General features: G+C 45.5%; 1 protein-coding gene across 1 annotated transcript in view; it reads left to right on the top strand.

Moving 5' to 3' along the window:
• Positions 1-6,841: 6,841 nt before the first annotated feature.
• Positions 6,842-13,910, top strand: part of LOC143784686 (putative thioesterase PNKD) — a 68,053-nt gene continuing 60,984 nt past the window's right edge. Inside the window, exon 1 of the mRNA XM_077273203.1 lies at positions 6,842-6,999. Within this exon, the coding sequence (XP_077129318.1) occupies positions 6,842-6,999 (158 nt within the window). The remainder of the gene's footprint in view (positions 7,000-13,910) is intronic.

Here is a 13,910-nt window from a genome sequence, read left to right as displayed (position 1 = left end):
CCCCTCTATAGTGCTGTGACGAGTGGCTCCCGGCGCATGCGCACTGAAGTAGTGTGTAGTGCCCAACTTTACTGACTTTGTGCTCGTCACGGCAAATGCGCGCAAGCGCAGGATTTTTCACAGCGGATTTGAGCGACATTGGCGCAATCCTGGGAACATCATTCAATGTTTTTGCAGCACTGTAGGATAAACCCTGCATGGGTGTCCTGGGCCATCCTGAATCACAGGCTCAGCATGCACCCGTCCTGGCTGTTTAACCCTTTGATTGCCCTGGTCTAGAATGGCTGTGACATGATTAAATGGGACTCACTCCTTCCATGGAGCATGAGGGATACAGGTTCTCCTGATCCGTGGGGGTCCTAATTGTCCATACAAGCCGACTGGACACAGGTCATTAAGATTGGTCACAGGTGAGGGTTTGCTTCAATTGTATCCAGTCTATGGAACAGTAAGCAGCTCACATCACAAGTTTCTTCTCATAGTGTGTTACCTTTTCCTGCACGGATACAATGTATCATCCTGAGTCCAGACTGTTTAGCTCACAGAGGATTGTCTAGATTGGATACAGTTGTTGCAGGCTGGAGGGATAAATGAGTGGCTTCCACATGTAGCCCTTCACCTGTGTGAGTAAAACAAGACGTATTAGGTTATGTGCACACGTTGCGGATTCGTGTGCGGATTTTTCCACGCAGATTCAGAAAAATCCACAGGTAAAACGCCCTGTGTTTTACCTGCTGATTTACAGCGGATTTACCACGGTTTTTGTGCGGATTTCACCTACGTTTTTACACCTGCGGATTCCTATTAAGGAACAGGTGTAAAACGCTGCAGAATCCACACAAAGAATTAACATGTTGCAGAAAATAAACCGCAGCAATTCTGCACTGAATTTTCCACAGCATGTGCACAGCGAATTTGGTTTTGAATAGCTTTACATGCTACTGTACAACGCATGGAAAACAGCTGCAGATCTGCAGCGTCAAATGTACTGCGGATCCGCAGCCAAATCCGCAACGTGTGCACATACCCTAAAGCTGTGTGCCCACGTTCAGGATTTTTCATGTCTTTTTAGCATTTTTGCGGCGGTTTTCCACTGCAAAAACACTTTTAAAACGCTTACATTAAGCATCCCATTATTAGAATGCATTTTGTAATTTCTGTCCCCATGCTGCGTTTTTTTTCCGCTAAAAAAATGCATCGCAGAAAAAAATTCAGCAAGTTTATTAATTTTGCGGAATTTCTAAAATTTGCCGCTATATTATTGCATTGGAAGCTTCGCAAAACAACGCGCAAAAACACGATAAAAACGCAAGCGGATTTCCTGCGAAAGGAGTCCGGTTTTGTCCAGGAAAATTCTGCAAACAATCCTGAACGTGGGCGCATAGCCTTATAGTCTTTGGATACAAAAAAAGAATTATCTTATTCACTGACAGCTAGCAGAGGTTTTAAAAAAATAACGTTGAGTAACTAAAACACAAAGTCAGTGTTGAGTACACGCGCCACAGCGAGATGCAAGTATTACGTAATGTAAGTATTTTGACGCGACTATCTGATGATAAATTAAAGGGTCACTCAGGGAGCGTTATTACTTTTGGGGGAATTTAGAGTTTTGTTAATTTCTATGAGGGAATTATTGTTTAAAAGAAATGTGTCTGTACCATTTGCTCTAGGCTAGCAGAGGACAGGGAAGTGTAAAACATTTCCCCGTATGCATATTTTGTTGCTGTATGGTCCCTTATTGTGCAAAAATGTGTATTTTATTCATAAGCAGATTTAGTCTGGCAGGTGCACTGGGGGGCGTGTCAGTGCACTGGGGGCATTCACTGCACTGGGGGGCGTGTCGGTGCACTGGGGGGGCGTTTACTGCACTGGGGGTGTGTCAGTTCACTGGGGGAGTTTACTGCATTGGGGGTGTTTACTGCATTGGGGGTGTTTACTGCACTGGGGGCGTGTCGGTGCACTGGGGGTGTTCACTGCACTGGGGGCGTGCATTATTTTATGCAATTAAATTGGATTTATTTAAAGTTTTTTGACAGTTAGTTGTTATTCTCCACAGTGTCCTCCAGGGTGCGCTCCTGAGACACCGTAGTAGCAACCCGCCATCGACTCACCAGGAGCCACAAACACTTCTGAGACACCAAGAAAGCAACAAAATAAAGTGTCCAGACAAAACACAAACAGCTCTTGTGACGGCAACATGATTATTACCAGCGGGAGCAATGTGGAATAAAAGAACATAATATGTAATAAATGTCACATTGTATTTCTCATTGTAGAATATTCAATAATCAACACTAAAAAGAATAAATGTTATTGTTTCCTAGGAAAGATTCACGACTGTGTGCATCCCACTGACGCTCAGGAGACGTTTATTTGTAGGATTCCTTAAAGGGACCCTGTCATGATCATTTTCCTCCTGACACTCGCGCTATAGATGTACAAGCAAACTAGCCGGGAAGTGCACTGGGGCGTATACATGTACCCAGGATGCTTAGAGTCCCTTCGGCGGGGCCCCTACGTAGTCCTGGTGCCCGTGAGTCCAGGGCAGCAGTACTGGTCCCAGATGGGGACGCACATAGGAGAGAGGGGAAGCAATGGGGTCCTCCACCATCTCCTTATAGGTGCCTGGTTGATAGTGACTTGTAGGATCGCTGCTTCCAACAGGCGGCGCTATAGAGCTCAAGTCCTCCTCCTCTGTGAAGAGGCAGTTTGCTTATTAGATGACCCACAATAGAAATGAGGTCTGATGAGCCAGTGACAAGAAATCTAGCGCAGAAACCATATGCAAATTAGTCAGGGAGTACAGTGGGGGCGTGTCAGTGCACTGTGGTTACATCTCCCATATGCATTGCCACGCCCCCTGTGCACTTCCAGTCTAATAATAATCATCTAATCTTTATTTTTATATAGCGCTACCATATTCCGCAGCGCTCACAATCTAGATAAAGTCTAATTTACATACAGTTTCCGCACTAGATTTCTTGTCCTTGGCACATCAGAATTTTGCAAAAAAAGGTATAATTTGTATTCACATGAAATCATCATTGTACCTTACACCGTAATATTACAGTATTGTAGTTTATGGTACTAGCAAAAAAATATAGATAAAGAAATAAATATACAGAGTATATTTTCCCCTAAATGTAAATATAAAAAAATTCAAATATAAAAAAATGCAAAAAAAAAACCTCGCATTTGAAATTGCTGTGTGGTTAAATATTAGAATATTGATCCCGTATGGTGAAAGGCGGAATTTAAAAATAAATAATAAAATATGGTAGAGTCACTGACTTTTGGAATAAAAAGACATCAGAAAAATAATACTGACCCCAAAATGGTAATGATAAAAATTACAGCTCGTCGTGCAGAAATCAAGACTGGATACAACTGTAAAGACTGAAAGATAAATGAAGTCACCGCTCTTAGAAGGTGGGGAGGAAAATCAGAAGCGAAGATGCTCCTGCTGGGACTAATATGATAATAATACATTCAATATTGATGCAGCAGTGATAATAGAAATCTAAATAATAATAATTGTAACAAAAACAATGCATTGATTATGTAACACATGGACGATTCTATCAATAAAGTATAGAAATTGTAGTGATGGCGACACTATTGTAACTTGAAGCTCGTGGGCGCAAATGCAAAATTGCCAAGTAAAACAGGTCTGTAACCCCTTACCGAGACTGGGGCAGCATATGATGGCTCCCTGACTTTCATGCAGGCTCACAAGCCGAGCCTGCATCTTTCCTGGCAGATGATGGCTGTGTTATACAGCCATCATCTGCCTCTAACAGCCGCTGGTGGTACAGAGCTGTGACAGCGACATTTAATGCACGCCGGCAGGGGGTTCGTCATTTTATTTTCCCATCAGTGCGATTGTTGGGTGCCGATGGGTTACCATGACGGCCCGGGGGTCTGCTGAAGACTGTGCGGCGTCAGCTGATCCCTAATCGCATGCCATGGCCGTGATGCCGCACAGTCTGAAGAAGGCAGAGGGAGGTGAGTGAGAGGCGAAGATATGCACTGCGCATGTCCAGGAATCCCAGGCCCACAATCTGATTAAATCAGAAGACACTGCGGGGCGGGATGTCTGGCAGGGCGGCCGCACAGGCGCAGTCAGCTAGACTGCAAGTGAGGACAGAGGACGGGCAGCGCTCACTGCGCCTGCCCAAGGCATGAGAAAAGAGCGCAGGCCCGGAGTGACGGCTGTGCTGCGTCTGATTAGCAAGGAAAGACCCGCCTCCGGGAACATTTCACGGTATGAGGGGGCACATTATATAAGTGATTATTTCAGCGTGTGCAGGCATCATAACTAAAAGAGCCACCTTGTCAGAATGCAGCGTTTGTGCTGCACAAGTGGCTCTTTTAGTTATAAACGCCTGAGGGGGGTGACAGGTTCGCTTTAATAGTACTATTTTTTATATATGGGCCAAAAGGATTTTTTGGGACCCCCCAGTCCTGCCCTGGAGGGGCATCTAAGATGCTTATTCAGTTGAATGTGCGATGCCAGGTATGTGGGGGGACCCTGAGTTGGCGCTGGCACTGGGCCCCCCTGACTCATGGGCCCCAACAGCGGCTGCGTGGTTTGCTGCAATTAGCGGAACGCCACTGGCTGGGGGCCCTTGGTGAAGTGGGGGCCCTAGGCAAATACCTAGTTTGCCTCGCCCTACCTCCGACCCTGCACCTATTTTAGTTACACCTGGATGATGGCGTTTATACAAACCTTGACCACTAGAGGACGCTATTATCAAGCCATTCACACAGTAGCAGCGTCATGAGAGCAGCTGTAGTTGGGGCGCGGATTTTCTATTTATTTTTGGTGCATATAAAATATTAATATTAGAGATAATAGCAAAAACAAAAGTAACAATAATGAGGCTATAATAACAATAATAACAACAATTATAACATTAATTTTGGTGTATTAATAATAATAATAATAATAATAATAATAATAAAAAAAATAAAAATAATAGTAATGTGTATTTGATGACAATAATAATACTAATTTTAAGAAAAAATATATCGTTATTATTATTATTATTAATAATAATTAATGATGATGACAACACTAGTATCAATAATGATAATAATAAATAATAGTAATTATCATAACAATAACAAGCAGTAATATTGGTTTAAATAATAATAACAGTAATAAATAATTAATTATTATATTAGTGTATTTGATTATGCTAATAATAACAATAAATAATAATAATAATACATGATAATATGTATATTAATATTATTATCACAATAGATAATGATAATCAACAATAATATTAGTGTATTTTGTGACGATGATAATAATAATAATCTATATATATAATTGTCTAAGGGGTACTTCCGTCTTTCTGTTGGCAACTTCCGTCATGGAAATCCCGCGTCGCTGATTGGTCTCGCCAGCTGCCTGTCATGGCTGCCGCGACCAATCAGCGACGGCCACAGTCCGATTAGTCCCCCCCCACTCCCCTGCAGTCACTGCCCGGCGCCCGCTCCATACTCCCCACAGTCACCGCTCACACAGGGTTAATGCCAGCGGTAACGGACCGTGTTATGCCGCGGGTTACGCACTCCATTAACGCCGCTGTTAACCCTGTGTGTCCCCAACTTTTTACTATTGACGCTCCCTATGCGGCATCAATAGTAAAAAGATGTAATGTTAAAAATAATAAAAAAACAAAAAACCTGCTATTCTCACCTTCCGCAGTCCGACGATGCGCTCGCGCCTGCCGCCATCTTCTGTTCCCGGAGATGCATTGCGAAATTACCCAGAAGACTTAGCGGTCTCGCGAGACCGCTAAGTCATCTGGGTAATTTCGCAATGCATCCTGGGAAGGGAAGATGGCGGCAGCCGCGCGTGCATCGCCAGATCTTCGCTGGATCCCGGCGGGCGAGTATATCACTATTTTTTATTTTAATTATTTTTTTTTTAACAGGGATATGGTGCCCACACTGCTGTATACTACATGGGCTGTGTTATATACCGCGTGGCTGCTATATACTACGTGACCACTGTTATATACTGCGTGGGCTGTGCTATATACTGCGTGGGCTGTGTTATATACTACATGGGCTGTGCTATATACTACATCGCCTGTGTGCATGTGTTATATACTGTGTGGCCTGTATTAACGCATCGGGTATTCTAGAATATGTATGTATATAGCAGCCACATAGTATATAGCACAGGCCACGTACTATTTGTCTGCTATATACTACATGGCTCCTATATACTACGTGTCCTGTGCTATATACTATGTTGCTGCTATATACTACGTGGCCTGTGCTATATACTATGTGGCTGCTATATACTACGTGGCCTGTGCTATATACTATGTGGCTGCTATATACTACGTGGCCTGTGCTATATACTATGTGGCTCCTATATACTACGTGGCCTGTGCTATGTACTATGTGGCCTGTGCTATATACTATGTGGCTGCTATATACTACGTGGCCTGTGCTATATACTATGTGGCTGCTATATACTACGTGGCCTGTGCTATATACTATGTGGCTGCTATATACTACGTGGCCTGTGCTATATACTATGTGGCTGCTATATACTACGTGGCCTGTGCTATATACTATGTGGCTCCTATATACTACGTGGCCTGTGCTACGTACTATGTGGCCTGTGCTATATACTATGTGGCTGCTATATACATATATACATATTCTAGAATACCCCATGCGTTAGATTCGGGCCACCATCTAGCTAATAATGATAATATAATAACCCCCGTCATTACCGCCTTTGTCCGCTAGAGGCCGCTGTCTCCGTCCGTCCAGCAGCGGTGAGGCAGCAGCGGTGGGCGTGGCTATGTAGATGAGCAGTGGGCGGGCCGCACCTGGGGTGATGCCGGCGCTGCTCCTGGCCGCCGTCTGCTGCTGCTGCGGTTTGCTGCTGCTCCTTCGCCGGCTCCGGTGTCTTTGCCTCCCGCGGACACTGATGGCGCGGACCGAGAAGCCGTTCTTCAGGATCGCGTGAGTGGGGGCCGGGTGTGGGGCCGCGCCGTGTGTACCGGTCCCACCAGGTCTCCGGGACAGAGCGGCAATGACCGCAGAAGGAGGCAATAGCCGAATGTTCCTAAGAACCGATCATTCCTCCGTCTGCGGCTCCGCGTTCAGTATTTTGGGGCATTGATCGTCTCCAGCACCGCGATCCTGCCGCAATGTGCAGTAAGGAGCGTTCACACGGGGCTTTTATTTTTGTTTTTTTTAATGCATGAAAAACAGCAGGAAGAACTCAGGCCTGTGCGCGGTTTGATGCGTTTTTTAATACGGTCGATTGAATGTGTAAAAAATGGAAAGAACTGATTGGTTGCGGTTTAAAAAAACACCGCTGCTCCGAGTACGTAAGAAAAAAAGAACCAAGTAAATGAGATATTTAGAAATCTCACTGATTTTGCTGCTACTGTGAAAAGTTGTAGTTCTTTTTTTTTTTTTTTTTTTCCATAGTGAAACGTAGGACGAACGCTGCGTGTGAACGAGCCCATACAAGTCGCGGTCACTGCGCACATTTTTGTGTCGTTATTATTTTTAGGTTGTGATTTTGTTTTTAAAAAAGCTGACTCGGTCAGATGCATAGTCATTACTGAGACCCCCACGATCTTCAGGTCACGTGACCAAAGTGGCTGCAGAATGTCGCGGCGTCTCCGCAGGGTCACGTTCTATGGCGTCCACCACAGTGCGGAGCGAGGAGACCGGAGACGCTTCCTAGGACGCGGATCAAGCGTGAAATGTGGGGCATTGCTTGTTTTCTTGTCTGACTGTCATGCTGGATGGGACGGAGGCGCAATGCTCTGCATGAAGGATGGAGAAATGCAAGAAGCCGTAAAGACCGATGCTCTGCAGATTGTATGTAAGCAGCCCTGCGATGGGGAAAGTAATGCTCTGCAGCGCGAAGGATGGCTGCTGCGATGCTCTGCAGATTATGTTCCAGTAATGCAGAGCTATACAGCATGGTGCGATGCTCTGCAGATTATATTCCAGTAATGCTGCACTATATATCACGGTGCAATGCTCTGCAGATTATATTCCAGTAATGCAGAGCTATACAGCATGGTGCTATGCTCTTCAGATTATATTCTAGTAATGCTGCGCTATATATCATGGTGCGATGCTCTGCAGATTATATTCTAGTAATGCTGCACTATATATCACGGTGCGATGCTCTGCATGAAGGATGGAGAAATGCAAGAAGCCGTAAAGACCGATGCTCTGCAGATTGTATGTAAGCAGCCCTGCGATGGGGAAAGTAATGCTCTGCAGCGCTAAGGATGGCTGCTGCGATGCTCTGCAGATTATATTCCAGTAATGCAGAGCTATACAGCATGGTGCGATGCTCTGCAGATTATATTCCAGTAATGCTGCACTATATATCATGGTGCGATGCTCTGCAGATTATAGTCTAGTAATGCTGCACTATATATCACGGTGCGATGCTCTGCAGATTATATTCTAGTAATGCTGCGCTATATATCATGGTGCGATGCTCTGCAAATTATATTCCAGTAATGCAGAGGTATACAGCATGGTGCGATGCTCTGCAGATTATATTCTAGTAATGCTGCACTATATATCCTGGTGCGATGCTCTGCAGATTATATTCTAGTAATGCTGCACTATATATCATGGTGCGATGCTCTGCAGATTATAGTCTAGTAATGCTGAGCTATATATCATGGTGCGATGCTCTGCAGATTATATTCTAGTAATGCTGCACTATATATCCTGGTGCGATGCTCTGCAGATTATATTCTAGTAATGCTGTGCTATATATCCCGGTGCGATGCTCTGCAGATTATAGTCTAGTAATGCTTTGCTATACAGCATGGTGCGATGCTCTGTAGATTACATTACGGCAGTGTTGGGGTAGATGGGTTGGTGCAAAGCAATGTTGTGCAGATTATATAGATGCCTTACTCTGCTTGGAGATCTGAGGAGGTGCAATGTTCTGCAGACTGACAGTATACAGTGCAATGTTCTGCAGATCCTGGAATGTGCTGCCTATTCTCCCCTGAAACGCTGGTAGGAGCACCTGGCACTGTGATGCGTTCTGGCAGTGGCTCTGTGTGATGTGCTGCAGTCTGTGGCCGAGCTGCACGATGCCCAGTAGATCTGTGGGTGACTGCTCGGATTGCAATATTCTGCAGAACCCTCCGTAATGTGACCGACAAATGTCTCCTCGTGACAAGGTCTGTCCTCTGCAGAATTTTGCGTTGGGCAGCAGAGCGAAGGGTTAATGTGAACTGAAAGTGTCTTGTGAGGCTGGAAGGGAGCGATGATCTGCACAGAGACTGCATTGTGGTGGTCACACAGTCTGGACAGTGGTCACATAGTGACTCTGAAACCACAGCAATGTGCAGAGTGAGCCCCCCACATGGTGTAACCGCTGTGGTGACCCCGCACGGACCGCAGGGGATTAAAGATTTTACATAGTTAAAATCTTTGTCTTGATTGTTGTAGTTTATGTGTCTGCATTCTACAGTGAATCCTAGGCCTGATGGAATTGTAACAAACCCGCAGCTGTGAGAAGTATTGAATACAGTAAGTACAGGGACTGACTGGCAGCAAGCAGAGATCTCATGTCCCAGATCACCTGTACTGAATCTCTTGTCTTTTTGGATCCACAAATCTACATTACTTCATTTATGTGTTAGGATCAATTCATGATAAGTAATGTATATACGGAGTTACATCCTGTATTATACTCCAGAGCTGCACTCACTATTCTGCTGGTGCAGTCACTGTGTACATACATTACATTACTGATCCTGAGTGACATCCTGTATTATACTCCAGAGCTGCACTCACTATTCTACTGGTGCAGTCACTGAGTACATACATTACATTACTGATCCTGAGTTATATCCTGTATTATACCCCAGAGCTGCACTCACTATTCTGCTGGTGCAGTCACTGTGTACATACATTACATTACTGATCCTGAGTTACATCCTATATTATACCCCAGAGCTGCACTCACTATTCTGCTGGTGCAGTCACTGTGTACATACATTACATTACTGATCCTGAGTTACATCCTGTATTATACCCCAGAGCTGCACTCACTATTCTGCTGGTGCAGTCACTGTGTACATACATTACATTACTGATCCTGAGTTACCTCCTGTATTATACTCCAGAGCTGTGCTCACTATTCTGCTGGTGCAGTAACTGTGTACATACATTACATTACTGATCCTGAGTTACCTCCTGTATTATACCCCAGAGCTGCACTCACTATTCTGCTGGTACAGTCACTGTGTACACACATTACATTACTGATCCTGAGTTACCTCCTGTATTATACTCCAGAGCTGCAGTCACTATTCTGCTGGTGCAGTCACTGTGTACATACATTACATTACTGATCCTGAGTTCCACCCTGTATTATACCCCAGAGCTGCACTCACTATTCTGCTGGTACAGTCACTGTGTACATACATTACATTACTGATCCTGAGTTACCTCCTGTATTATACTCCAGAGCTGTGCTCACTATTCTGCTGGTGCAGTCACTGTGTACATACATTACATTACTGATCCTGAGTTACCTCCTGTATTATACCCCAGAGCTGCACTCACTATTCTGCTGGTGCAGTCACTGTGTACATACATTACATTACTGATCCTGAGTTACATCCTGCATTATACTCCAGAGCTGCACTCACTATTCTGCTGGTGCAGTCACTGTGTACATACATTACATTACTGATCCTGAGTTACCTCCTGTATTATACTCCAGAGCTGCACTCACTATTCTGCTGGTACAGTCACTGTGTACATACATTACATTACTGATCCTGAGTTACATCCTGTATTATCCTCCAGAGCTGCACTCACTATTCTGCTGGTGCAGTCACTGTGTACATATTGACTACTGATGACAGAGTATTGTATTTTCACCCCCTCGCATACTCTAGATAGTTTTATCTTTTTTCCTGTGGTGTAATCGGGGTTAACCAGTGAAGGATCCTGTTACCGCAGATGAACCTGCACAGGACTCCTGAGGCTTCAGTGTTAGTGATCAATCTGTGAGATGATGAGTTGTTGTCAGCACCCGCTGCAGAGTTATGTTCTCGCCTCCAGTGACTCAGCTGTGATGTGAGGCCGGAGCTGATCCCAGAATCTCAGCACAGTCCTCAATATCATGGTGTTCTTTGGCCAATGGGCGATATGTGTTTTCCTTCAGCCAGTTTTCCCCCGGTATATAACCTCCGGCCCCCTTTACCCCGGTATATAACCTCCGGCCCCCTTTACCCCGGTATATAACCTCCGGCCCCCTTTACCCCAGTATATAACCTCCGGCCCCCTTTACCCCCAGTATATAACCTCCGGCCCCCTTTACCCCCAGTATATAACCTCCGGCCCCCTTTACCCCCAGTATATAACCTCCGGCCCCCCGCCATGCCATCGCATATTCTAACATGTGACATATTGTGGTGCAGAGCTCCCTGATACCAGCGGAGTCCTGTAACTGGAGCCAACGAGGTAACAAGTCCGTCCATGACATTTCTTCCTCCTGGATCTTCCCCCATGACCTGTGAGTGATATTATTGAGACATGGACGGAACCGCAGCAACTCAGAGTTATGTTACAGAGTGGGGGATGAGTGCTGAGGAGCAGAGGGCAGAAAAGTCACCACCACTCTGCTGCCCCCATAACTGCAGAGTCCAGACCTCCTCTGTTATCAGCACAAAGACTGCGCCCCCTGCTGGGAGCTTCATGGCCGAGCAGCTGCATGCAGCCGTACATCACCAAGCACAATGCCGAGCGTCGGATGGAGCGGTGTAAAGCCGCCACCACTGGGCTCTGGAGGAGACGTGTTCTGTGCAGTGACGGATCGCACTTCTCTATCTGATGGAGGAGTCTGGGTTTGGTGATTCCAGGAGGACGTTACCCCCTGACTGCATTGTGCCCCCTGTACAGATGGTGGAGTAACATGAGCGGCCGTACAGAGCCCGGACCTTAGCCCCACCCAACACCTATAACAGAGATCGTGAGCCCCCAAACATCAGGGTCTGACCCCACAAATGATCTTCTGGATGAAGGAGCAGAAATCCGCAGACCGCTCCAAAATCTTGTATCAGTTCTTCCCAGGAGAGCGGAGCCGTTATATCTCTACAGGAGCCGACTCCATGTTAATGTTTATGGATGTAGGGTGGGAGCTCAGAAAAGCCGCTGGGGGGGACGTGGGGGCACATACGTTGGTTCTTTGCTCGGGGACTGGACTGCAGATAATCACTGGTAATCGAGTCCCTTTGCTATGTTGGTACAGGAAAGCGGAGATCAGCAACCATCGTCGTCTGACAGCGAGACATCCGATTGTCAGCTCCTAGGACCACTGTTCTCCCGGCTTTTTCTTTCCTTTTTTGTTGGGTCAGCATCTTTTTTTTCATGTGTGTCACTGTGTGTCCATTCAGAGATTTCACAGTGCAAGGTGCGCTTGTGCAAACAGGAAACTGTCAAGAATAATGTCAGCCGAAGAGGCGGTGTGGTGGGTGGCCGGCTCCCAGCCTAGTTTATTATATTATGACGTTTGTAGGCAGCAAGAAGATCATAAAGTCTGAGAAAAGGTAGTAAAATGCAAACTGGTGTGAAACTTTTCTTAAAGGAGCAGGTGTGTCTCCTGTCGCATGGGTCAGCTGACCTCTGAGGTTGGGGAACTGGGGTCTGACTCTTCGGAGCGCCAGCAATGCAGCCAATTAAGCTGTGACCTAAATATTATAGTTGAGCAAAAAGATTTGCAGACCCCCGATCCAGAGACCACGTCGGTAGTCTAGGCACCACTTCTGCCTCTCGGTAGACCCAGCAAGACGTCCCTGCAGGTAGTGGAAGGTTCACAGGGCTTTGGTCTGACAGCCACAGACTCTGACGTGGCCCTTGGCACCGGGTCCTGTTAATCTGTTTGCTCAACGGCACTGAGAAAAGCCAAAATCCCAAACGCTCTACAGTTACCCCTCTCGATTAGTAATTTTTGTTCTGGTCGTTATTTTGGTGGAAGGGGTAAAAATTTTGCCCCCAAAGTTATATTAGTATAATTAAAACAGAACATGAGTAAGAACTGAGATTCCATCCGAAACCTGTAGGAGAAGCTCACATTCGTTTTTTTCTATTACACTGGGAATGTTCTGTTTTAATTCAATTTTACTAATAATTTTTATTTTTTTATCTAAAAAACGGCTGGATATCTTTACTATTTCCGAGCAGGAGCGGTTTTTCTTCCAAGCCGAGGTTTCGCTGGCTGCTGAAGGTCAGGTGCCCACGATCAGGATGTAGCAGCACTTTGGATCCAGCACATGTTCGCTGCCGTCTATTGAGCGCAGGTGAATTCTGTGATCACTGAGGATTCTCCGTGTCCAATACATTCTATGGATGTAATTTCACTTCTGGAGAGAAATTGACATGCTGCAGTCTGGAGAGATGCGCCGCATGTCCGTCTCCGCCGGTGAGCCGCCGGCATCTGTAGACATATAGTGGGCATGGGATTTATCCACTGTGCTATAACAGCTGGACACTGCATAAATACACTGTATTTACCGTAATAGAACCACAGCTGCAGCTCGTTACAATGTGTCCTCTGGACTAAGCAACAACTGCAGCACAAGTCTCCTATATTGATACGTTGTAGCAAACCTTTCTCTTTGTGAATAGGAGGGGAGATATGTTGGAGTTTTCATCCTCTGCTTGTTGAGTGATTGGTACAATTCCTGTTTCCAAGCGAAGCAGTTAAGTATATTAGAAAGTTGCAGAAGTTCAGATTCTGCTGTGTGTACATAACCAGGAACTTCCTTCTTAATTAAGGGACAGATTTTCTTTGATCAGTTAGAAGCTGAATCTTAGGGGGTTTCTGAGATCTGAAACCACTTTAATGTGTTTACTGCTACTGA

This window comes from Ranitomeya variabilis, chromosome 7 (genome assembly GCF_051348905.1).
Source record: "Ranitomeya variabilis isolate aRanVar5 chromosome 7, aRanVar5.hap1, whole genome shotgun sequence".
NCBI classification, from domain to species: domain Eukaryota; kingdom Metazoa; phylum Chordata; class Amphibia; order Anura; family Dendrobatidae; genus Ranitomeya; species Ranitomeya variabilis.
The sequence above is the reverse complement of the archived record's forward strand: the minus strand, read 5'-3'. Positions and strand labels throughout refer to the sequence as shown.